This window comes from Varanus komodoensis, unplaced genomic scaffold, assembly GCF_004798865.1.
Source record: "Varanus komodoensis strain SLA01 unplaced genomic scaffold, ASM479886v1 scaffold6_4, whole genome shotgun sequence".
NCBI lineage: Eukaryota > Metazoa > Chordata > Lepidosauria > Squamata > Varanidae > Varanus > Varanus komodoensis.
Window position 1 is genome coordinate 7,093,485 of NW_025336347.1, and position 26,195 is coordinate 7,119,679.

At 43.9% G+C, this 26,195-nt stretch overlaps 1 protein-coding gene across 2 annotated transcripts in view; it reads left to right on the forward strand.

Moving 5' to 3' along the window:
- PDZRN3 (PDZ domain containing ring finger 3) overlaps positions 1–26,195 on the forward strand; it is a 216,149-nt gene that overhangs the window by 12,970 nt on the left and 176,984 nt on the right. Inside the window, exons 2-3 of one of the 2 annotated variants that reach the window (XM_044451871.1) lie at positions 6,102–6,188; positions 10,941–11,048. In XM_044451871.1, coding sequence (XP_044307806.1) covers positions 6,102–6,188; positions 10,941–11,048 — 195 coding nt within the window. The remainder of the gene's footprint in view (positions 1–6,101; positions 6,189–10,940; positions 11,049–26,195) is intronic. The other variant, XM_044451872.1, reaches the window with a different exon arrangement.

The following is a 26,195-nucleotide window of genomic DNA, read 5'->3' on the forward strand; positions in this document are numbered from 1 at the left end:
CTAGGCCAACACTCTAAGCCAGGGGTCCTCAAACTTTTTTACCAGGGGGCCAGTTGAAAGGTGCCGGTGCCAGAAAGGTGGTGCCAGTGGGGTGCAAAGGCCGGCGCTGGAGTGGGGGCAGGGTACATGCACGCTCTGAGGTACAGGTGGGCGGGCGCAGCGAGGGGGCCGAGGCAAGGCAGGGGCGGGCACACGCTGCAAGGCAGTGGCAGGCGCGCAATGCAATGCAGTGGCTTGCTCGCTTGGAGATCGTTTTCTCCGAGCGAGTCCAAAATGATCTTCTCGTGAGCAAGCTGCCGCCTCCCCCCACGGGGGCGAGGTGGGTGGCAGCGGGTGCACATGACACATTGAAAACATCTGAGGTGGGCTGGATTAATGGCCATGGCGGGCCGGATCTGGCTCCTGGGCCATGCTTTGAGGACCCATGCTCTAAGCATTAAGCCACACTTTCTGTCAAGGGACTTCCATATTTATATTTGTAAATTAAAAGAAGCCTTCTGTGGCAAGCCTTCCTTGACTAACCAGCCATGGATTTCACTGACCCAGGCTGGTTTTTATGAGTTCCGTTCTGCATTTTAGTGATGATTGTGATAGATCCCTTTTATTTTTCTCCATTCAGATATTTATTGGATTTAGAAATTAAAATTCATAAATTCATAAATCAATAAATAAAAAATTAAAACACTGAACACACAGTGCAATGAGAACTGAGCCTGCATAGCAGTTTCTAGGAGGTATGTCATATGGCGGTCAGCTGGGAAAGAAAAATAATCTGGGAAACAAACATGGATGGGGAACTGAAGGGTTTTACTGGATGGCTGAACAGCTTGCATTATCCTGAAGGAAGGCATGGCTGGCCAGCCAGAACCTGAACAGCAGTGCTGCTGTTAGGTGGTGAGGATGTACTGCAGATCCTGTTGCGGGTGAGGATGTACTGGCACTAAGAATAAGAATTCCCAAATGCAGTGTAGCTCTGATGTAACAGCTCCACATTCAGGTGCTCAGCTCCCCTGCAAGATCCAAGCAGGCATGTCCCTGCAGCCTGTGGCACTCAGGCCCGGCCACTCTCCTTGCTTCGTTTTTGCTGGCTGAGTAGTTTTCTGCATCTCCGTTTGTGCTGATGTTTTCACAGAGACCACAGTTGTGTACGGAACCTGGTTTTTGCCTTTTATGGATACCACATTGGGTTCCTCTGTGGAGGAAAAGTGTGGTTTAGAAAAAATGTAACCTAAGTAAAGGTGAATGCTACGCAAGTTCAGACAGAAAAGGGTTCTACAACTCCCAGCATTCCCCAGCCAGTATTTTGAGAGTTGTAGGATCTTTTTTCTGTCTATACATGCATGGGATCGTGCCTAAGTAATAAAATTAATGCACTGGACAACAAATACTTGCTATGGGAGCTTGCTAAGCTCCTGTAGGGCTGGTCCTCATTCAGCCATGAAGCTTCCTGGGTGACGTCGGGCTAGCGACAGACTTTCAGCCCAACCTACTTCACAGGGTTGTTATGAGAATAAAATGGAGATGAGGACTAGGTAAGCATCACTCTGCATTTCTCTCTTGCCTTTCTTCCTCTTGCAATGAATCCATGGTGGCTTACAGGTTCTTCTCTCCTCACAACAGCCCCATGAGCTGAGCTGCTGCGAGTCTGTGTCTGGCCCAAAGTCACCCAGTGGGCTCCATGGCTGAATAGAGAGTAGAACCGGGATCAACTGAGTCCAGCCCTGCATTCCCAACTGCTACACTGCACTGGCTCTCATAAGTAATACATATGCTTAGCGGCTCTGAAAAGCAGGAAAGGAATGCCTCTTGTTCCTTGGTGAGATAAATTAGTCATGGACCACTTGAACGTCAGCTAAGATTTTTACAATTAAAAGGAAAGCTGGAAGACGCCTTAACCACAAGAAGGGTAAATTAATGCATGCAGAGCAATAAAAGTAACAATGTACTGAAGAATAGGAGTGAGGAATGCTATGGAAGCTGATGTTTATGGAATTGTTCTACTCGATCTAAAGCATCCTTCCCCACCCTGGGGCCCTCCAGGTATGCTGGACTACAGCTCCCATCATTCCCAGCCAGCACAAGGAAGTCTGCTCTAAAGGAAGCAGGCTTCATACGTTTGCAAAATTAGAGACATTCTCAAAGTTACTGAGCCACACCAGTGTCTATTCCCTTTTCTGTGGGTTCAGGGCTTGATCTAATTTTGCACTGCTTCACTTAGGTAGTATAATTCCATTCTCAAAGTCAGTGCTCTTCCTTTGGCAGTGAAGTGGAGGGACACAGTTGTCCATCAATTGTGTTCTCCAGTATCCTTGGCAGGAGATTAAAAAGTACTAGAAATCCTCTGCTTCTCCTGGGAAATAAAACGCCGCCACTTAGTGAATTGAATCAATGGCTCATCTAGCAGAGTAATGCCAGCCTGGAGTGGAGTGCGTCTTGCGCTCTGCTCTCCATGGTCTCAAGTAGAAGTTGTTCCCAGCTCTGCTACCCGATATCCTATTAAGTGGAGATGCAAGAGCTCCAACTTGAATCCCCATACATGCAAAGCATGCTTTCTCTTTCTGGGCAGTGGCCTCTCCCTGTGAGAAGTGGGAAAGATGATTTTGCCAGCAAATGCCATTCCTATATTTGGGAACAGATTCTCCAGCAGGCTTGGATGTGTTGGTAGGAAGACATGGATGCATCGCTCATTGACAGAATGAAACAAACCAAATATCCCCTGGGTTTTTCCCAAAAGACATCTTCTGTAGAATCCAAAGGAGTTATTTATCATTGCAATGCTGAGAAGTTTCCTATACACGAATGATTATATTCCAACACATTATTTTTACATGGAACCCCGGGTGACTTGCAAGATGCTTTCCCTCTCTATTGTACCCTCATAACAACAACCTTGTGAGGTAGGTTAGGCTGAGAGTCAGTGACTGGCGCAAAGTCAACCAAGTTGGGACTAGAAACCGGATCTCCTGAGTTCAAGTGCAGCTTGCTTCTAGACTTGGGGAACAGGTTGATATTTAGGAAAGACAAGAAGTTGCCTTTTTCTGACATGATGAGCACAGGCTGATGAGACCTGCGTGCACAGAAAGTGCCTTACCGCTGAGTTACCTTTTTCCGCATGGATACTTTGCTAATGATGCTGTGCTACCGAGCAGTCCCGCGCAGCCAAGCATCATTCAGCGATAGCAGGGTGGCAAAATGGACGTTTCATACATCAAGGTTATGTGTGAAAGCCATTATGAGTTATGGTGACTAATCCTGGAGATACTGTGCTGTGAGATTAGATAGTGGACTTCCGCTGCCCCACACAACGCACATCTCTAAGCATCTTGATGAAACAGAACCATGTGAAAATAATTAGGTATATGTTTTCTCAACTTGGAGGATGTTTCATCTGATTACCTGCCTTGCTTTATGCCTTATTTATTTTATTTGGGTATTTTTTTTATCCTGTCCAATACCCCGTGGTTCTCTGGATGACTCACAAGTCAAATACAATAAATAATACAAAATAATCCACAAACTGAGCATAAAACATAGTTAAAATATTAAACATTAAAAGTACGGAATAATAAAAAGGTCTTGTACCTGGCGCCAAAAAGCATATAACATTGCCTTCTGTCCTTTGCGATGTCACCCTTGCTGTTTCCTGTAGTAGCTGCTCTCTGGGACCTTGAAAGTTTCCCTTCTACTTTCCCAAAGATTCATTGCAAATTGCAGACAAGGAAGAACAAAAAAAATGCCTTGTTTCAGGAAGTAGGTGCAGATGGAGGGTAAGAAAGAGAAGAAGGGGAGGTCCTAGCATTGTGAATGTCTGTGGAGGACCTTGTTGCGTTCCAGCGCTAATGGAGCTATTCTGCCAGTCGTGTTTAGCTCAGCCAGACAAGCTGGGATCTCTCTCCAGCTCTTCCAAGCAGCAGGGCCTTATGGGCCGACTGGGCGAAAGCAGACAGTGGGCAGCCTTTGGGAGCGACACAGCATGGCTTGTTTGCCCTGGGACTTGGGAGGCACAGGGCGGCTCTGGAGCCACTTCTCCCTCCTCAGCCTTCTCAGGGGATGCTGAGGACCACTGAGGTTTCTCCCCAGGCTGCTGCTGCTGCTTGGCAGGGAGGTGGGAAATGGGGGAGCCCCCACCCATTCAGCTTATTCGTGAGCAGACTGGAGCGAGGAGCTCATGAGCAAGTTGAAGCGGTGGGCTCCCGTGTATGATGAAGCCGCATCCCGTGGGTTGGCGACAGTGGTGGATGAAGGTGGGGTTGCTTCTTCCCTGCTGCTGGTTGAGAGCAGGAGAACGTGCAGAAGCGCCTGCCTCAGGGAGCGGCAGGGACTTCTGAAGGAAACCCAGCAGAATGTGGTTGCCCTCTTCACCTCCACAGTTGTGGGGCGATCGTGGCAGTGGGCAGGGGGAGATGAGTGCACTCGTTGGGTCTTTCCTGGAGGAGCTCCAGCAGAATGCGTGCTTGCCACTCGCTGTGGCAGCTGCAGGATGGCTGCCGTGGGCAGTGAAGGGGGGCGCTGGTATCTGCTGCCTGCAGCTCCTCAAGGCTTATGTGGGCCTGAGGGAGGCAGCATGTGGCGGAGACTGGCGCTGCCGCTCACTGTCTTGGCAAACCCGGAGTGGCTGTGAGTGACTCTGTAGGTTTTGGGCTTCACCTGGTCCTGTTGAGTCATCTGGGTTTGGGCAGTTTATTGTTGTAAGCCGTCCTGGGACATCTCGTAAAGGACGGGGTATAAATATGGTTAATAAATAAGCAAGCAAACAAGCCCAGGGGTAGGTATGAGATAGTACAACAAGCTATGGCTTCTTAGGGTGCCTTTGTAGCCACAAGAAAGCACCCATGAGTTTGGGGGTCAGTGCTTGGACAGCACACTAAGCTGCTGTGCCTTTGAAGCACCCATGGATTAGTGGGACTGGGTTCCCACCACTGGTATAGAGAAACAAGCCGCTGTGGCTTATTTTTGTTGTCTGCTACATGCCAGTTGTGCTCTGCTCCGTAATTACTTTACTGGGCGTGGGTTGCCATGCTGCCTCAATGGGGTGAGATGGGCGGTGCAGGGGCTCTGTTGCAATAAGGATTAGTAGCAATATGCATGAAGATAACTGCTGGTGCTGTAGGCAAATCTTGACTCAGGAGCTCCCAGTGCAAACAATAGAATTTTGCCTTGGCTTAGAAGTATAAAATGTCAGGATGATAAAGGATGATAAATTATTATTATTATTATTATTATTATTATTATTATTATTATTATTATTATTACATTTCTATGCCGCCCCTTGCCAAAACCTCGGGGCGGCTTACAACATGATAAAATACATTGAAATACAATAGTACATAATAAATTACCATTAAATATAAAAATACAAAAAATACATTGATTTACAAATACAAAATTAAAATTATCAGTATAATATAAAAATATAGGATGAGAAAGAGAAGGAAGAAGAAGTTGCCCAGGCCAGATCATATGTTTTAACAATTGAAATGATGTTTAAATAAAAAGGTCTTTACCTGGCGCCGAAAAACCAGTAACGACGGTGCCAGGCGGAACTCTTTGGGGAGTGAATTCCATAGGTTGGGCGCCACCGCAGAGAAAGCCCTCCTCCGGGTACTTATTCTCCTAATTTCTTTCATAGAGGGTTCCCGGAGAAGGGACTCTCCCGCAGATCTCAAAGGGCGGTCGGGCATATACGGACGTAAGCGCTCGTTCAGGTAGCCAGGACCCAAGCCGTTTAGGGCTTTGTAGGTCATAATCAACTCCTTGAATTGGGCCCGGGCTTCAATGGGAAGCCAGTGAAGCTGACGGAGGACTGGAGTCATGTGAGCATAACGCCCCGTCCCCGTCAGCAACCTGGCAGCTCTATTTTGCACCAATTGAAGTGTTCAGACTGTCTTCAGGGGATTTTCTCTTTGATCTGACCTTGAACGTTCAAGAAAACTTGATCTGCAGATCATTTTCACTGAGCAAAATATATGTATGTTCTGCAAAATAATTATTGGCAATGTCCATCAAGTATTAATCTTTTAAATCACTTTTAATTTAGCAAAATTGTGCTAATGAACTGGCTGATGGTAAAGAGTTAAACTGGTCTTCTCTGCTTTTTATAGGGTGAAGAGGCTAAAGCACTGACCCTTGTTCTTCATCGTGATTCTGGCTCTCTTGGATTTAATATAATTGGTGGCCGGCCATGCATGGTATGTTAATCATTCAGATATTAATGCCCTTTGGTAGCATTTGATTAGGTAGATGTTTTCAGGGGGAGGAATAAAAGCGATCAGGGCTATTATCCTTCCTAGGGACTAAGCTTTGCTGTGGCTTCCTTCCGAGTAAACACACAGTGTTGAACGGCACGTGCAAATTTTGATCTGCACATGCACATGCACATCCTGTTCATGCACAAACTTGGGCTAACGTCATGGGACAAGTGATGCTTTCTCGTGCCTTGCAGTGTATTTGCCCCTCTCACAGGATGTTCTGGTAGCATCTGGAGGCTTGCGGTTGGGGCGGGCAGGCAGACATCACTGCTGCTTGCTCGGTCTGTCATAGGAAGCATTCGCTTCCCAGAGCACTGATAAGGTAACTTCCTTGGGCAGGGCAGGGGAGCCTCTTTCAGTTGAGGGCCGCAGTCTGTCTCAGAGGAGCTCTTGAGGGCTGTTTCCCAGTCATGGTTGGGGCCAAAGCCAAAGGCCAGAATACAAAGAATACCAGTGTGGCGTCATTTAAAGTTCTCATTACCAGTAACTAAGCTGGTAGCAGAGCCATTTCAGCCTTCAAGAATGGAAACACGCGAGAAACCACAAGCAATGAGGAAGGGAGGCAGCATTAGGCAAAGGGGGAGTGACCATCTGAGGAAACTTGGAGGGCCAGATTGGGATCTTCAATCTTCAGGGGAGGCCTACAGCAACAAGAATCTTTTCCTACTGTTTCAGCCTTTAGGTACCTGCTTAAGACTGACTATTTAAATATTCTTAGGCACAGAAACGCTTTGGACCACAGAATTTTAGGCATCTGTATGACCAGATAGATGCCAGTGGATTGTTGGTGAGACTGTAGATAAGATAGTGTTTACTTTGGGGATCCGTGGATTTCATAAGGATTTACTTGTATTGTATGCGGTCTTCTAGCTTTAAAAACAGAACAACCACCACCTTATTTACTGGCTGTTGTCATGCTGTCTCAACAAAACCAGCAGACCCTTTACTGCTGCTGATTTTATTCATATAGTTCATCAACCAGTAAATCTGATTTATTTTTAGAATGAGGTTCATTTTCTCTTTAAAGGCTGCTCCTCATTTAAAGAATTTGTCCAGCTGGTTGGCCACTGCGTTTTGATTAAGCCATTTTCAGTAATTAGCAGCATTTTAATGACACTTTTGAGGAATCTGTCTGATCTTGTTCAAAAGTCCCTAAAGAGACTTGCTCAGTGAACAAAAGCAGCATCACTGCTTTTTTCAGATACAATTGCACTGGGGAATCGTCATGTCCTGGCAATCCTGTGTGTGTTTACTCAAGAGTAAGTCCCACTTGGAACAATAGAATTTATTCTCACATAGACTTTCATAGGCTTGCAGCCTGAGCCACAAATATATTCTGCTGTTTTATTTTATGCACTTAACTACTGACATGTTAAGAGAATGGACTGCTCATTTTACAGCCTAAAGAAGGTCTCTTCAGAACCTTTAGGAAATGCATCGGACCTCATGAGCAGCAATTGTGTAACCCCCCACTGCTCACCCAAGATTTCAAAGCAGGATGAATGACCATCCTTCCCTTTGCATTAAAAATGGCTTAAAACCAAGCATGCTGTACTTGCAGTCAGCCTGCTGGTAATGCTCGGGTGCTGAGTCAGATTTTCTCAGATTTTGCTCTTTTGCCTAAAGAATTACAACTGCAGGTATGCAGAAGCTTTAAAAGCTCCTTCTTTATCCTGGAAAACAGCTTGGAGCTGAGTGCCAAACCCCTTTCCCCTTGTAGCCAGCATGGAGAGGACTCACTGGCTACTCTCTGAGGTTGTGAAACAACCTTGGAAAGTGACAAAATGGGTTCATATCAGGGGGTGGGGGGAGGAAACTGGAAAGGCCAGGATATAATCGACCCCAATGCCTTTCTAGCCTCCTTCTCCAAAACACTCCAGCTAGATGGGCAACAAAACAACCCCTTATAAAATTTCTCAGACAGCGGAATGGGACGGAAAAGATGGAGTGGCTCACCTCAGGCACTGTGGTTCAAAGATGCAGTTCCAGCCTTGCTTCTAGGGTCTCCCTGAAGGGGATTGGGGCAGAGCAGATGGACTATTTCACCCTTGATAGCAACAGCAGTCTCCCAGTTAAAGTAGTGTCAATGATATTATGATGTGTGCAGCCAAATTTGTGTATACAGTATGACATCACTAAAGTAAACAATGTCCATTTGAAGTGGGGGCCATGTTGACCCATACCAGACACATAGGCAAGCCTAGCAGAGGAGATGCTGCACTGACAATCGCTTTCCCCGTCCCTTTGCAGAAGGGAGTGGCACTCCTTTGCACTGACCAAGATTTTCTTTCCCATCCTTCCAATACCATAATGCTAGAAAGCAATCCTGGAGGGTTCAGCCTACATGTGGATCTGTGACGGACAGCTGGAATCCATGCAAAAGCCTGTTCCTGTTCCTTAAAAGAAGCCCTTCAGGTCTCACTCTGTTCTCTGGACTCCCTTACTTTTACTGCTGCCCCTGCTGACCAGGATCGGGCTAAGGCACAGGGTCATGACACAGTTGCACACGGTTGTCTACTCATGAATTTCTGCTGGTGGAACTCGAGCAATGGGTGCCTGGCTCCAGTGATGATACTGGGGACTTTGCAAGAAGCTACACTTCCTGTTCTTTGGGTCTATGCCTAGGGAAGCCCACACACCTGGATGGCAGGGTCATGTGAGCATTAAGAAGCCTTGCGTAACCCAACACATTGTGTCAGAATCCCGGAATCTCAATTTGAGAAGAAGGAATAAAACTCAGGTTCGTGGGAAAGACCAAGCGTCCAGACCATCTGAAGCTTTATTGTTTTACTCAGCTTCCCGCGGTACACTCATGGGAACCTGGGTAATGCATTACTGGGCAGGCAGAGGTAAACTCTGCTGCAAAGCTTCAGTACCGTTACAGGGCATTTATAGATACACAGGTACAGGGCAATTGATGACAGAATGCAGAGATTACAATAAGATTCTGAGGTCATCACATACAGAACAGATAAATGTCAGTCAATCACACAGTAACAATGAGATTACAATATTTCTAATTGCCTGTATTGACACTTTAGTTCAGTAGCTTGAACCCATCTCCAGGTCTGCTTAGACATGTAAATTCAAGCTACTGAGAAACTATGCATGAACTCAAAGACTCTTGTCTAGACTCCAGACATTCTGAATTGGCCAGGGCACATGGAGCCTCTGGGCTATCAAAAGATACTTCCTTGTAAACTGAATTCCAACAATGACTATTTACAATGTATATTTGGACTAAATGGCCTGTCTACTGTAGCTTACAGCTAAAGGTGAGAGAAAGGAGCGGGGGGGTGGGGGTGGGGGGGAATGCCATTTTAAACAGTGACAGCTTGGTTTTGAGAAGGAAGACAGGATTTGATCCGACAATGCAAAGGCACACAGAAGTAATGCTTTTCAGACAGGATTTATCCAAATTTTCCTAACAATTGCCAGGGTGAAGGAATTTCAGGAAGAAGTACAGAAGGGAGGACAGTTTTAGGACATGTGTACTCCCTCCCCCCCAAAAAAATCTGAAGGTGCTTGCCAGGTGAATGAAGTAGCACTCCCTTTTTATAAGGTAAGATCACATATACCGGCCTTTTACAAGGTAAGACCAGATGTGACAGCTCGCCTTACCTTGTTCCCCTGTGCCACAGTGGCCAGCACCGGCACCTGACGCAGTGCACCTTGCCCGCCTTAGGCTGCCCATTCTTGTGCCTTGCAACTGTGAACCACTTTAGGTTGCACAATAAAAATTAAAAATCACAAATATTTGCAAAAATGGAGGAGGACGCACAAAATGATAATAAAACGCCTGGATGTGGGCAGCCCTTCCAAAGTGCCTCTGGGGCACTCCATAGGGACTGTCTGTTAGTGTTGACACAGGGACCACAAAAGCTGGCATGATGGCAGGCTTCTGCCATCTGAAGGCAAAACATGCAGAAGGAAAAGCCTTAGGAAGACCCAAAAGCTTTGCAGTCATGGCACTGAGGGAGGGAGGTGAGTGCCAGCCGCTCCCAAGCACTGTTTGGCACTTCTGGAGGCAGCTGGAGCTGATGGTTGCTTTGGAACCACTTGGCAAGAGTGGCAAAAGTTTTTGGTTGCTTTTGCCAAGCAGGTCAGTAGCTTCCCCATACGCACAGTGGAGGCAGTTGCCTGGGTTTGGACAATATGAGGACCCATCTTGGGCACAGTAACCGTTTTAACAACCTGTGGGGTTTAGGAGTGGCTTCTGTCCACCATCATGGAAGTCTTGCATCCGTAGCTGACCATGATTAAGTGGTGAATTTCATAATTTGGGTGCCACCTCTGGAAAGGCCCTTCTCCCACAGCCCCTTGACATGCAAAGAGCTCCAGGAGATGTGCTTCCAGTGAGGTTGTTAGTGAGCAGCTTCATGTGGGAGAAGGTGGCCATATCTCTTTCGTTTCACCTTCGAGGGAAGACCAGAAGTGTGGGCGACAGAAGTGCAGGTGATCTCTCATACTTCTTCCTTCACTCTTCAGCTGGAATGCTTGCTGTGAAAATAAACACCAGCCAGTTTGTGGCTGCATTTTACATTTACCCGTAGAAGGTGCATATGGCTCCCGACAGCGCTGCACTTAAACATCCATATGGCACTCAATGTTTAAATTGGGAGAAATGCCAGGACTTCAACCTGCTTCAGTCCTGTCCATTGTTTACATTCTTTTTCTTTTCTCTGCTTAAAGGACAATCAAGATGGCCCATCTAGTGAAGGAATTTTTGTGTCTAAAATAGCCGACAGCGGGCCTGCTGCCAAAGAAGGAGGTCTGCAGATTCATGACCGGATTATCGAAGTAAGAATACTTGGTCTACTCTTTGCTTACTGCACAAAGCTTCCTTTCTATTCTTTTGTGTAGGTTCTGAAAACGCACCTCCAGGTTGGGAGAATTGCGACGGGGCAGCAGGGCGAGAAGACAGGGCAGTGAAAATATGCTTGACTTGCATCAATGCTGACCTTCCTGGCTTTAGGTATAGTTGTTATCTAAATATAGAAACCAGATTATGGGAGGTATGCGCTTGTCTTGGCATTTTGAGGAGCTAGCATCCACTTGGTATGCTGCAGTTATTTCTTTCTGAAGCTGCTGGAGACGTGCAAGTTATTTAGTTAAAACCATATGTGAAGGCAAGTATCTGTTGTGAGAAGTGCGACTTTATTTAGTTCTGTTTCTAAGGCATTTTTTCAAGAGGACCAAAATGTTTTGAACAGATGATAAAGGACAGAAGCCCCTGTTAAGCGAACCTTAAAGCACATTGTGCTGAACCTCCTGAGAAATTTCTTGTTGAGTTGCTGCACACTCTTTTTTAGTCTGGAGTTCTTCCCATTTTCCTAACATTTTGACTGTTTGAAAAAAGTAGTTCCTGTTGTCGAGTTAAGATGAGATTTAAAGTGTTTTTTTAAAAAATTACTGTTAAGGAGCAACTTTGATTTATGGAACCGGAAAGCAGTTAATTGCAAATCACGTTCCATTGTTGGTTATCTTTGAGTTAGAATTCTTTCATTTTCTTTACTTGTTGTAAAAGTGGGGAAGTTAGTGGAACTATTGTTAAATAACAAAAAAGATAAGTGCTGCTTTTGTTGCCAAAGATAGCATGGAACAGCCAGTTTCTTCAAGACATGGAATTCCTTTGGTCTTATGTTTTGCAAATGAGCAATAAACAGCTGTTATGGATTTTCTATTGGCAAAGGCCAATATATATTTGCTATTTTATGCATGGATGAAGTAAAATGCAGTCATTTTTTAGTGAGGGTAGAAAATATTAAATAGAACAGTTTGTGCTGGAAACACTGTTTAAAGATGCAAATGAAGAGTTGTGGGGGATGACCAAGTAGGATAATTTTAAAAATTGGTTAAAGGTCTAATAATGTATAAAGGAAGCTGTCTGCAAATAGTGCTCTCTCACTCTCTCTGTGCACGTGCGTGTACTTAGAAGGCATTTATGCACTTTCACCTTTATAGAATTGAAGAATGTGAAGTTTGCACATTTCTCTCCTTTCCCTGAAGCAATGGAACGCCATCTGTTCTATCACAGTTTCGATGTAGAAAAGCCACTCATCTTTGGCCATCAAATTACATTGTGCAACAAGCTGGAGCAGCAGGAGGAGAAAGAAGGGTGTTGCACCTAGCAGTGACGATCTGGACATACGGGCTCCACTTCCAGAATAGGATGATGCTGTAGTGAAAATGCCCTCCCTTCCCATAAGGAGCAGCTTTGGAGCAGGATTCGCATCTGGGGAAAGAGTGATCTTCCCAGTGTACTGTAGTCACAATCTGGATCAAGGCAAAACGGGGTCCTTTAAGGGGGGGCAAAAAAATGTTCTTTTTTCTGTTGTCCCTCTAGGTAGGGTTTAAGACCTTTTGTGTTCCAGCTGCCTGTTCATATTTTAATTTCATGTAGCTACTGTTTCTCCCTTTTTTATTTTGAATTGAATGCTCTTATATCTCATTGATATTTTATTGTTGTTAACTGCCTTGATGGCTCTTCTTCACAGATGAAAGTAATACCAGATTTTTTTAATACATAGGTTAAAATCTATTCAGGAACATAGATTTCAAGGGCTAGTGACATTTCTTCATATTGTTGTGCAGGTACCAAAGGAAAATAAGCCATTCAGTCAAAATAGCAATTTGGCTGGGCACTGCAGATTGTAAAGAAACAATAGACCAGCACTGAATTTTACATGCATGATTTACCTTTGAGCCATACATACACACATTCAATGCGACCAATTCACATTCTTACTCCCAGGACCGAAAAGAAGCATCTCTACAAATTGAAGTCTAATTAAATGAGCTGTTATATTCATAGCTTGTGAAGATTTCACCAAACACTTCCTCTTGAGTACAACTAATGAGTATTTTGCCAAAAGCTCGTAAGACTGACACCTAACTTCTTTTAAATATGACTATAGCTTGTGCCCCAAGTAGGTATGTTGAATTTAGAATAGGGAGTATGTGCAAGCAACCTATGGAAGAGTTGTCCTAGGGAAAAATAACCTAGTTATTTTATTAGAATTATCATTGATTTCCTGTGTGTGGCCAGCCTACACAAATCTTCAGGCTTCAAAGGCTCATGATGCCTGTATAAGTTATCTTCAGTGCGTTGTGATAGCCTTAGTAGGAAAAGGGAGCTTGTGATAGTTGAACGTTTGAACCGTGCTTTATCTCTTTAATGTCCAAACACATTAACGCTATCTGGACTCCCTCACACAATCCAGTCTAATGTCTGGGGGTGAAGATACATTTCAAAGGTGACCTTGTGCAGCTGGAAAGAAAGCGAAGCTGACAAAATGTGATGTCACCGTAGTTATTAATGAGTTGACAAGGATGTCTTCTACTGAAGAATTGAAATGTATTATTTTATATTTATTGATCTGGGCCCCAGTTTTATCACCCTGGCGGAGTAGCAAGTGGGAGAAATTCACCTTATAGAAAAGTGATATGGAGTGCTATCTTTTAAATAGCAGGATTCATGCAATTTACCTTGTTCTGCAATACAGCCATGGCCATTAATTCGAACAGTTGGAGGTTGCTGAACAGCAGTCCTTGGTGTGTGATGGTTGTAATCAATGGTGATACCTGTGGATGTTACTATAGCTGCTTCTAATGTTAGGGCATCTAAAAGTACATGTGTTAACATCTTTACCTCTTTAGACACTACAATGTTAGAAGGAGAAAGAAGAGAGGGAGACTTTTTTCTCCCTCTCCCATGACATTTGAAGCCAGGGTCATCCCATGAGACAGACTGGTGGAGGCTTATGACACAGCATATAGTTAAACTGTGCAATTTACTGCCACGGGAAGTGGTGATGGCCACCAAACTGGAGAAGATTCATGGAGGAGGAGGCAATCAGCGGCTTCCAGCTGATACCCTTCACCAGAGCTGGCCTGCCTGCATACACCAGTTGCTGAGGAGCTTGGGCAGGAGAAGCTCTTGTACCCCTCCTGCTTGAGGGGTCTGTGGGCCGCTGGTTTGCCACTGTGTGCACAGAGTGCTAGACTAGATTGACCCTTGGTCTCATCCAGCATGGCTTTTCTTATGTTTTTATTTTCTTAATCATTCCAGAGCAAACTGCCAAAGGTCAGCTGCCAACAAAATCTGATGAAGAATAAAGCTTAACTGTAGCTTAGCAAGCTTTAAATGGTATGAGGACCAACAACGGGCAAGATGTGATGTACTGTAAATGTGAGGTGGTTATGCATTGTGAGAAAATGGAATTTTACCTGTTGTACTTCTTGGCTCTTATATATAAAGTTGGCCAAACTGTAGAATGAGTGCATGATCTGGGGGCTATAGGATTTCAAACGAATATGTCCCAGGCAAGCACCACATCCAACACAGAGATGTCTGCTGGGACTAGAAGTAGGTCAGGATGTGATCCATTTTGCCACTTTGTATGGACGCTACAGTGTAGGGTCTACAAGCCTAGCAGTCAACTGAACCAGATTCCAAACCTGAGTTAAATTGATCCATGGGCTGGCAAATTAAAAATATATTTATTTATTTTATGCTTTGTGCATTCTGCTTTATTGCACTAATATAAAATTCAAAGATAAAATGTTTTAAAATGCCTTTACTGGTTAATAGTATTTGTTAGTCAAATGGGATTCTCCGCTGTTCCTCAGTTAACAGTAGAACACTTCTGTGTTAGTTGATTTTGAAAGATGTAAGTAATGCTGATTTCTACAGGATAATTACCCTAGGTCATAAATTAATTAAAATTTTGTTAAATTAATTATTTTATTAATCAAAGGCAGTTCTTCTGACATGCTGGTGAGATTGTAGAGAGCCTCCATGTCCCAGTACTGGCATTATTTGAGGTTAGAGATTGGTCAGGTTAGATGGAAGCCAACATCTTGCGGACATTTTCAGATGAATACCAATATATTTAAAGAGATGTTTATTATTGCATAGATCCCATTTTGGTTGGTTTGTGGGAGTGAATGGAACTGTCATGAGATGAAAGCCCACCGTCCGTTATGGTACCCACAGTGAGGCTGCAGAGTGTACAGTAGCTGTGTGGCCGCCATTTTTAATATACAACCTTCACTCGGGTTGTTGGTCATGTGAACAAAGTGTGCATGGATTATGCAAGTGTTAAACAATCCTAAATGCACCCATTGGTCTGCTTTAGGGTTAGCTGAGGGGAGTTTAACCCTTGCAAAACTCCTCCTTGCCAGGTTTCCACAGCACAAGAACCCCAAGTGGGTTAAATAACCCGTCATGAGCCATGTGTGTCTCCAAGCCGAGTCATTTTGGTGTTGAATTAAGTTAAAAGTAGGAAAAAGAGACTCTGATGATACAAACTGGATAATTAAATGTGCACTTAGCGTTCTCTCAACAAAATGAAAGAGAGCCTAAAAGTGCCCACTTTATATATATATAATCAGGACTCCTTTTGATTGCAGGATAGGTGATTCGATAAAATATGGAAAGGTCAGGTCTTGACAGTTTATTCATAATTATGCCTTTGTCTTGTCACCAAATATACAGTGACTTCAGAATGATAATTAGCAGTGCTGTTAAGCCAAAACATCCGTAGATTCCCTTCTTGTGTAAACAAAACAAAATCTACTGATATACAAACTACAGGAACAAGTCATAAGTGACATAATTAAAACCACTTAAAATAAACACATTTTGGTCTGGAAAATACAAAGTCTGAAACCATGATATACAGTATTTTTATGTTATCCATATATAATGACTAGAAATGTAGTATTTTGAAAATGGACGATACGTTTTCTAGCATTTAGACACAGATCACACAAAATCCAAGACTACATAGGAAAATTAAGGAACCCAACCCAGCCATCAGAAATGCAAGGGATAACCCATTGATGGCTTGAATGTATCTGTTATTTTACCTCATAAACTGGAATCAAAAGGCCTGTTTATATGTTAAAGTTTTGTTCTGGTTAAATGTTTTGTATGTATTTGCTGGTGGAATTAGAAAAAATGGTGGTATTTGCATACTATGTAGAATGGATTATTCTACTTGAACAATTACTAGTATCATCAAAAGGATCAGCATGTTTGTACGTGAGCAAAAGGCTGGATGCTGCAAACTGGCATACGATAAACAGAAAAGTAATGGATTTCTAAAGAGAAAACTGTAGGCTGGGGTGAAAACAGGATGTCCTTTTTTCTCTATAAATTTGTTCTCTAGGTTGAAGCACTGTCAGATATTACTTCAGTCTTGGTGTGAAAGTGCGAAAAAAGAAAAAAGAAAAAATGAGTTTTGGTAGACTTAAAAAGAAGAGAACACTACAGGTATAATGGGATCTCTTGCATTATTATGCCTTAGTTCCGATCAGATACAAAAGGAAGACAAAGTCAACTTGACAAGAAGAATAAAGAATGCCAGATAGAGAGAACAATGTACTCCTTCAGAACTGGTCATAAGAAACACCTAATTTCTAAATGTTTATCTGGAGTAGAGCGCATAACTTGTAAGTGTTCTTTCTGCTTTAAATTTGGTAGCCAAGCCCTAGAAGGTGACCCTAAGAAATGAGCAGCTTTCCATCTGATGGCCATTTTAATAGTAAATCCACAGCATGTTGGTGCACTGTCTGCCAGGGGTATCTCGATTTCACACAGGCTTAGAAATATGGAAATATATGAAATATCTTTCCAGGATTATTTAAACATAGAAAAGTGTAATTGGGCAGCCACAGAACTCTCTTTCAACCCCCTCCTCCAGATAAATGAAAGGCATGCTTTTATAATCAGAGTGAATAATATAACCCTTTTATAACTTTTTAGGAATGTGTCCCCCTCCCTTAAAAAGACTAACTTGCAGGGCAGTAGAAATTGAAAATAACGCTCTTTGAGCCACAGTAGCAGAAGTACTAACAGTAAATTTGGTTAAGAAATAGTAAATTCTTAACCAAAGAAAAGAAAAACATGCATTCATTTTCAGTGAAGTACTATAAATTGGACATCTATGGTGGGCTTCCTTTGCTTTCATTTCCTATAAATCATTAGTGGCCAAAGCCAACAGAGTTTGCAGTGCAGAAAGATGTTGCTACATACTGAAATGATTATCTCCTTTTGAAGGCGTACTTGGCATTTCGGGATCTGCATCTTTTGAGCAGTTTATTTATCATCTTTATCTGATTTCATGGTGGTCCAGCTTCATGCGCTATCACTTAAGTAGCCAAAGTGCCACCAGTCATACACAAGAGAAGTTGAGAAACAGAAAATTGGGCAAAGGGAAATGGAATGGAGTATCTTAGAAAAGGCCACGGCTGGCTAGTTGAGCGCTAAACAGGAATACTCCACACCATGGGTCCTCAAACTATGACCCGGGGGCCAGATCCAGCCCACCATGCCCATTTGGACCCGCCACACACGCACCCGCGCCCACACATGCCCACCACCACCCACCTTGCCCTGCACACGGGGAAGCAGTGGTTTGCTTGCTCACAGAAAATGATCTCCAAGCGAGCGAGCCGCTGCCTCATGTGCCTGCCTTGCGGCACGCACCCACCCCGCCCGCGCCTCGCCTCACCTTGCCTCACTGCGCACCCCGGCCCCACCTCAGTGTACATGTCCGCATGCACCGCCCCTGCCCCGGCCCGCGCAGCGCCAGCTATACATTTCCAGCCTGCACCCAGCACCGGCAGCTTGCAACTGGCCCCCTGGTGAAAAAGTTTGTGGACCCCTGCTCCACACTGTTGTGCTTATTGTGGGTACTTTTAGATCACCTTCCAAATATTACTATGAATGGAAGAAGCAGATTTGATTTCAGCTGTGGGTTGGTATAGAGATTAAATACTGTGTATAGAAGTAAAATAATGGAGGAGACTGGAGCAATGTAACCTTCCAACACACCTTTGCTTATGCTGAATGTGTGTTCACATGGGTCTCTGCCACATGGCTCTCTGCCAAGCTGAAGTTGCTTGACTACCATCATATGGATTAGTATGTCCCTAATATAGCTGTACTCACTTTAAAAAAGCAACTTTGTTTCCATGCTCATTCTGAAATTTGGTCAACGTAGCTCAGGGGTGTCCAAACTTTTTGCAAGGAGGGCCAGATTTGGTGAGGTGAAATTGTGTGGGGGCCGACCATTCAGCCTGACATTCTTTGAACCATTCACATTAAATGCAGATGAACTATTTTATGAAAGACTAAACAAATAACTTAACTGCACTAATGTGAAGGGTGATACTGAGATCTCGACTGCATTATATAGGCCAGGTCTGGCTCAAAAACAGTGGTTTTGATGCGCAAGATGTCACACAGGTGAAAGTCACTTAGTCTCGTCCTCACGCGGTTCTTGTTAATGTTCATAACCGAGAATGTCTTCTTGCACAACTATGTCAAACCAAACAAGCTCAGCATTTTCTTAGCAAATGTTCGAATCTCTTGGAACCTGTCTTTATCCAGCTGGCGGTGAAAGTTGACAAGAGGGAGCTGTTGGTGCCAACTGCGACACTCGGCGTCACACTACAGCTCAATGAGCTCCAGCTGCAGGTGGTCTAGAGCGTCATCAGGGTCCACAGAAAAAGGAGATGAAAAAAGTGTGATCTCCTTTTCAATAGCTGCAAAATCCCGAAAGCGCTGTTGAAACTCCTCAGCCAGAGATGAGATGTCTGCTTCATACCTCCTTATTTGCGCACTCATATTGTTCTGTGGAAAACTGGTCATTATTTCCTGCAGCGATGGGAAATGTGTGGTATTGGGCTGCGTTTGTGACAGGTGCCTTTGGAAAAGTAGCAGCTTGGTCCCAAAGGCTTTGATATGTGAATACAGTTGGCTTACCACTGCATTTTGCCCCTGAAGGCTCGTGTTCAGCACGTTCAGATGTCATGTTATGTCAAGTAAAAATCCAAAATCAGCCAGCCAAACAGGATCAGATAGCTCTGGCATCGGTTGTCCCTTTTTTGCCAAGAATTGTCCAATTTCCTCCCTAAGAGAGTAGAAGCACTGCAGTGCAGACCCCTGACTGAGCCATCTTACCTCGTTGTGATACACAACATCTCCGTATTCAGCCTGGATGTCGAGTAGAAACTGTTGAAACTGACAGTGGCACAGGGCTTTGGAGCAAATGTAATTAATAGACTTCATCACCGGTTTCATAACATGATCATATTTCAGATGTTTGGCACAGAGAACTTGTTGGTGAATAATACAGTGGAGTTTTATAGCTTTGCCTCCTTCTTCGCTGACTTTGTTACAGACTAGGGTTGATAATCCACTTCGCTCACCAGCCATGGCAGGTGCACCATCCGTAATAATCCCAGTGACTTTATTCCACTGTAGTTTCATGTCATCTACGGTGGAACAAACAGAAACAAATCTGTTCCTCTTGTTTGGTCCTTAAGGCTCTGGAGTTCAAGTAGCTCTTCACTCACATTCATGTCATTGTCCACTTCTCTCAAAAAAATCAATAACTGAGCGGTGTCAGATGTATCTGTGCTTTTTTCGCAGGCTAATGAAAAAAAGTCAAACTCCACTCCTTTCACCTCTGTCTCTTAATAAACTGAAACGTCTTCAGTTCTCCATACCACAGTGTTACAAGCCAGGCAAACATTGGCAAACTCTTACTTCTTTTCAGGACAAATTTTCTCCACCATTTTCATCACGCAGTCCTTAATAAATTCACCCTCAATAAAAGGTTTTCAGTGCTTGGCAATCAGCGTTGCCACCTCGTAGCTCGCCTTTGTGGCATTTTCATTTGACTCACGGGCTCTTGTGAAAAAGCGCTGCTGTGCCATTAAACCAGCTTCCAGCTCCTTCAATTTTTCACCGCATTCGTTCCCAGTTAGCTTGTTGTAGCTAGCATGTTTCATCTGGTAGTGCCTCTTGATATTGAATTCCTTGAAAACAACCACAGTCTCTTGGCAAATTAGGTAGACACCGTTGTTTCACATTTCAGTGAAAAAATACTCCAATTTCCACTTGTCCTGGAAGCGGTGGCCCTCGCTGTCAACTTTCCTTTTTTTAGTTACAGTCACCATTTTGGAAATGGGCACACAAGCCTTGTGTCACAAGGGTCACGCGGCGAGAGTGCTGACTCAGGTCTACTGCCATCTTCTGGTGAAATATAACCACCTGCCTTGAAGGAGCAGGAGGCAGCAGGGGACAGCTGCGGGAACCACTGTGCAGTGAAGGGAAAAACGCAGGCTGGTGGGGATGAGTGACAGGCTGAGCCGGTGGGGAGAAGAGGCTGCGGGCCGCTCGAAATTTCTAAACGGGTTGCAATTGGCCCCCGGGCCAGACTTTGGACATGCCTGACCTAGCTCAACCTATATTAGTGCTATGGAACTGGAACTTTGGATATTCATGTATGGATGTGTGACCATATATGTATGCATATAAACAATTAAGTAATATATTTAAGAGCCCCCCCCCCAAAAAAAAGTGGGGCAGGCATTAAAAATTGGATTCAGTCAAAGTAGGTTTTACAGTTCTGAGACTAGAAGCTAAACTTCTGAAAATCACATGCTTTTGATGAATCGGCAACATACATTCCTTGAAAATGCTCTGATATGTTCATCTCCTTTGGACAGAGCAATCTTCTGCAGTCTACAATAACTTTTCATTCTCATCACTGAATATCATAGACTAGAGATGTCTGCATACACAAATATTCAGGGAACTTGAAGTCTTAAATGCATGATGGAATATAATTGCATGTGGGAAAACGTGAGCACATCATTATCCAGGGCATAATTTAACTGAGCAGTTAAGAAAATGTTTAATAGCAGGACTATGCTGGACTGAATGAATTTCAATCCAGGCAACTGATTCTTTTACAGTGGAAAATGAAATTAATAGCAGAATCTATCCAGTGGTTTTTGCACGTACCTATTTTGGCTAGTTCCCATTCTAATGTTCAGCAAGAGATGCTCTTGAGGAGTGTTAATAATGCACCATCTAACTCCTACTAAACTGAATTTATAGGCATATATCTGAGATACTCGGTTTGCAAAGTTGTAAGGATTTAATTTTTTCCACATCTGGATTAGTTCCTTCAGTTTTATGTAATTCCCTGTTCAGTTTTCCACATTTGAAGCCAAAACCATCATGATTTAACTGTTGGATTTTAATTTGTGGGTCTGAACATTCTTTCTGAGACTCTACAGAGCAAACAGCACAGAGGTCCTTCCCTATCTGTAGTATTACTTTGGCGTTCATGCATATCACAATAATTGGGCAATCAGGCACAATCAACCTTAATTTACTGCATGTGCAGTAAATTACCATGTCAATTGTATGAAGTGATAGGAAAAATTAGTGGAAATCAGCTAAAAAGCTATTGAATATTCAGAACATTCTATTCAAAATCTATTTAAATAGAGCCAATGTGGTTTTATTTTAAAAGTTGGGAACACGTACTATTTCAGTGTGTGAAATAAGAAAGATCAGCATAAACTTGAGTTTGCTTCAGACTGTCACATATACCTTTGGCAAAACTGGGTCCTTGTTTTATTGTGTTCAAAGGTATAGAGGCGTGCTTGGGGTGCCTTTCAAATAAGGTGAATCACTTTAAAGAAAAAGGTTCCACAGAATAAGGAGACTGGGTATCTTTGCTGGTCCCAAGCACTTCATCTTCCCCTTGGGATGGGTGCTTCAGAGACCTAGGAAATGTGCAGATACTTAGAGGGTAAGCGGAGAGCGAGCAACGTTTATGGCATTGCACAGAATCATCACTAATCACAGGGAACATCTGCTACAGCATCAGCCTTGGCTTCCAAATCCCTGGCATTGTGGAGCTTGAGCCAGCATGCAATAGGCTTAACTCTGACCATCGGCTGACTCTGAATATACTTAAGATCTTGAAAGGTCAGTAGTTTGTTATTGCTTGTATAGTGACAACACCACATGCCATTCCTAACTATAGTTGTGTGTTTATGATATTTAAGTAGTCTATAATTAGGGAGGTTAACACTGGTAAGTTGCACATTAGATTTTCAGACACAGGTGAGACTTCAGAGGCTGCTTCTCTTACAAGCGGCGTCCCTTTCTTTCCAGCTGAAGGCTCTTGAAGCATTTAACTGATCTGTACAAACGGATCTTTGTCACTTAGCAGCTGGTTGGCTTAGCATGAGTGTGGACAGTGCACAGCTGAATCGCCCGGTGGCGCTGGGCATGGTTGCATCTGGACGGAGTCAGGAGCCTCCCGCTGTTGCTCTGTTCTCTTCTGCGTGCTTTTCTTTTTTCATTTTTCTGTTTTCGAAGTAGGAATAAAGTTCTTCCCTCACTTCCTGATTGATGTGCTTGTGCAGCCAGACCGTGGAACCTTCTTGTCTGTTGGGGCAGAGCTGTTTGTGTATGGTAGGCAGCTCTGAAACCAGAAGTGGACGAGGCTGGAACCAGAAGTGGAGAAGAACAGCCCCCTGCTCTCTTTCTATTTTTGGCACTTACTTCTCTTCCCAGGATATTCTATTCCAGGGGTCTCAAACTCAACTGACCTGGGGGCCGCTGGAAGTAGAGTCTGGGTGAGGCTGGGCTGCATCAAGCGGTGGTGGTGGGCTGCTCATCCCGCGTCGCTCTTGGAGGCCGGCCGCAGGGCCCCTCCCCCGCCCCCCGTCTGGCCCGGCCCGGCCCGGCAATGGGCCCGCGGGCCGCGAGTTTGAGACCCCTGCTCTATTCTGTTCTAGCCATTAGCTGTGCTTTTTGGAGACGGTCCAGCACATCTGGTGACACCAGGCTGGGGAAGTCTGCATTGGAGTATGTGATGCCATCATGTCATGAAGGTGTCTTATTTGGTATAGAACAGGGGAGAAGAACCAAAGGTCTGCAAGCCAAATCTGGGGACTCGCCAGGATTCCACAGAAGACCATGCCCTTTCCCCAGCGCCAGCGCCTTTCTCCCAACAACATCTTGTTTGGGGATTCTCCAGCTTTTGTGCAGCATTTTCATTCTAGAAGGTTGGAGTGCTCTCCCAAGGCTTAGTCACTAGAAGTAAGGGCTTTAAGCAACAATATACCAGTATTTTTGTATTTTTGCCTCAGTCTCTTTTGCTTTAGTCCGTCTATCACTCGAACACAGTCCCTAAGAAATTCTCTGAAGTTGTATTCCACCCTTGGGAGGATTCTAACCCTGTAAAGAGGATTGGGGGAGGGATGAAAAACGGGACACAATGACCATAGGACCTCTTTGGATGGATGTCTCCTACTCCAGTGCTGTTAAGGGGGGAGGCAGGTGGGTCTGTCTTACCCACCTGTCCACCACGTAAATGATTTGGGGCTGCTTTGTAACTAATTTTGGGCTGCTCTGTAAGGTGCTCACCAAAAGGAAGAACTGAGGGATATGCACTCCTTTGTTCAAGCATCTGTCGGAGATGGAAATAGAGGAGCTTAACAACTGTAAGAACCAAACAGCGCTTGAATTCATCTGCATAGCACCTGTTTTAAGCATAGCTCCCTTAAGTCTCTGACTCAGTTCTTTGAAAACTTTGAACCAGCTTAGAAGTAACCACAATATATGCAAAATTAAGAGCTGATATTTTACCAGCTTCATGTAATTAAGCATGACGTTCATGTTAGTTTGCCACTTTAAACAGTGCACTTTGATCACTGTGGAATAATTCAGTGTAGCTTATTACTATGTCTTTCACTGCAAAGCTTGTAAAATCATTATAACTCCCAAAATATAGATGATAACACGTTGGCAATTAACAGCAACTCAACATCTGCCTTCCTTTTTTCTCCTTTTTTCCTTTGGTCTTCTTTTACGGGCTCTCAAATGCTCTGCAGCCCTGAAATGGTTTCTTGAAGACCACATATGTATGTGTCTTCATATGGAAGTGTATGCACAGGTTCACTGCAGTCTTCACTTTCATCTGTTCATGTACATTTGGATTATGCGGGGGGGGGGGGGAGAGAGAGGGAGAGAGAGAGAGAGAGATTGATTTGCTGAAGGGGGTGGCAGTAGCAGCGAATTGGTACCCCCAGTCCAAGCAATTGCTGTTGCAGCTTGAACTGGCACAAGCCAAACACCTTTTGTCTTGCTGGCGTTTGTCAGCTTAGTCTTCATGGTAGGGGTGAGGGCTTGGGGCGATCTAGGGACAGTTTCCCTCAGAAGACTGCATTCTTCCCAGGGTGCAAAACAAGGAGAGAAAACAAGCTAAATGGGTTATTATATTTATTTGAGATTGTATGCCATTGAACAGCCAAAGCTCCCTAGGCAGTTCACAACAATCAGTCCATTCTAAGCCTCTATGGACCAACCTGGGTTGTTTTCAAGCTACGTTTTAAGTTGCTTGCCATGCCCAAGGGTGTGGGAACTGGAACACTTAAGACTGAGGCAACATCCTTCATTCCTTTTTAGGAATGTTTTTATAACCTTCCTGTTATAAAAGGTGATTTTGTAAATGTTTTCTGCAATGTGTCCTTACTTTTATTATTTTAACCTATTTTCATTGGGCAGCTTTGCATGAATAGAGAAGGATAATAAGCCACCATAGCTCATTTCCCTGCCTCACATGTTCCAGTTATGGGTGCTCAAATCCCCTGTTTAGCCTCACTGTGTGCAGCTTGTCATGCTGTCTGAACCTGATGAGGGGACGGAGTTTGCAACCTGTGCCACAACCCTAGAACAAGCCATGGGTTTGGGGGAAGTTTGTAAGGAAAAACCAGTAACAAATACTTCTTCATCCTTAACTACTGACCCTTCAAGCCATCAATTGAGAAAGTGGAGTACAGAATTATGGAGCATATGATAATAGTTATATTTTAATTGTTTAAATTGCATTGCTAATACTTTTTATTAGGCCTCAGAAGAACGTTGTTTATGGGGCAGCAGAACAATACTGTATATATATTCTGAAAGAAAGTAGCATATATCTAGACTCCTGCTAGAGGTTTTCTATCTAGCATGCTTAACTGTTTGCAAGTTCTTGGTCAGTTTCAGCACCTGTACAGTACTGGAATCTCCAGACCAAAGAAGAGAGCATCCTGCTAGTAGTTATTATTTTACATTTTGTTTAATTGTTCAACTTGTATTGCCCAGCTAATTAGTTCCAAGGACTCTCGAATACTTTAACAAGCTTTATGCCAGACCACAGTTTCCAGTGGGCTCACACTTTTTCTCCATGGGTGTCTTCCATTTCCCCATCACTCCAGCCACCAAAACCTCCTTCAGACCTATTTACCAGCTGTATGAAGACGATGCTAACGTTGCTTTCTTCCCAGGTGCTGAGCAGTTGCACAACATGGCGAGAGCTGAGGGAGCAAAATTAAAGTAACTGCAGCTGGGGGAACAGAATTCCTGGCATTTAAAGGTTTCTGGGGAGACTTGGGGACAGAATTATTAAAGCCTTACTAAGTGTGAACTTAAAAATAAGTATTATTAAAGCCTTACTAGCCATGTGACCTCCATAGTGAGGGAGGGTGGCAGAATATGGGCAACAAAGCAGAACAGGAGTGGCAGTAACTGTTAGTGGGCCAACTAATGTTCACAAGGTTAGACAGGGATGCTTTTGAGATACATGGGGATGGGCCTGAAGTATGTTTGAGAGACGCAGAGGAAAGTTCTGCAAAGAAGCAAAGAAAGAGTTAGTTTAGAAGATCATTTTCAAATCTACTAAGGACAAAGAACACACTGATAAGGTTTGCAATGTCATTGGCAAAATGAATTGATGAATTTGCAGAACTGGAGATAGACTTGGAAAACACCTATCTGGTCATTTTAGGTAAAATCTGAGGATAGATCCATTCTTCTTAGAAGCTGTCTAAACCATTTTGGTGGCAGCGTAGGGAAGGGGAAAGCACTGAAAGGTGTTACCTCATGCATGGATGTTCATCTCATCTCAGAAGCATTGCTTTCCTCTCATGTTTGCCTGCCACTAGATGGCCAGTCGGGGCAAAGAAGAGCTGTCAAGTTAAGCGTTAAGGAGCCATCATCACAAGGCCATCTTATCCGTTCATGTAGCCAACTACTTTTGTCACTGACTGGAAGTGACTTCCCAGCGTTTGAAGTAGCCC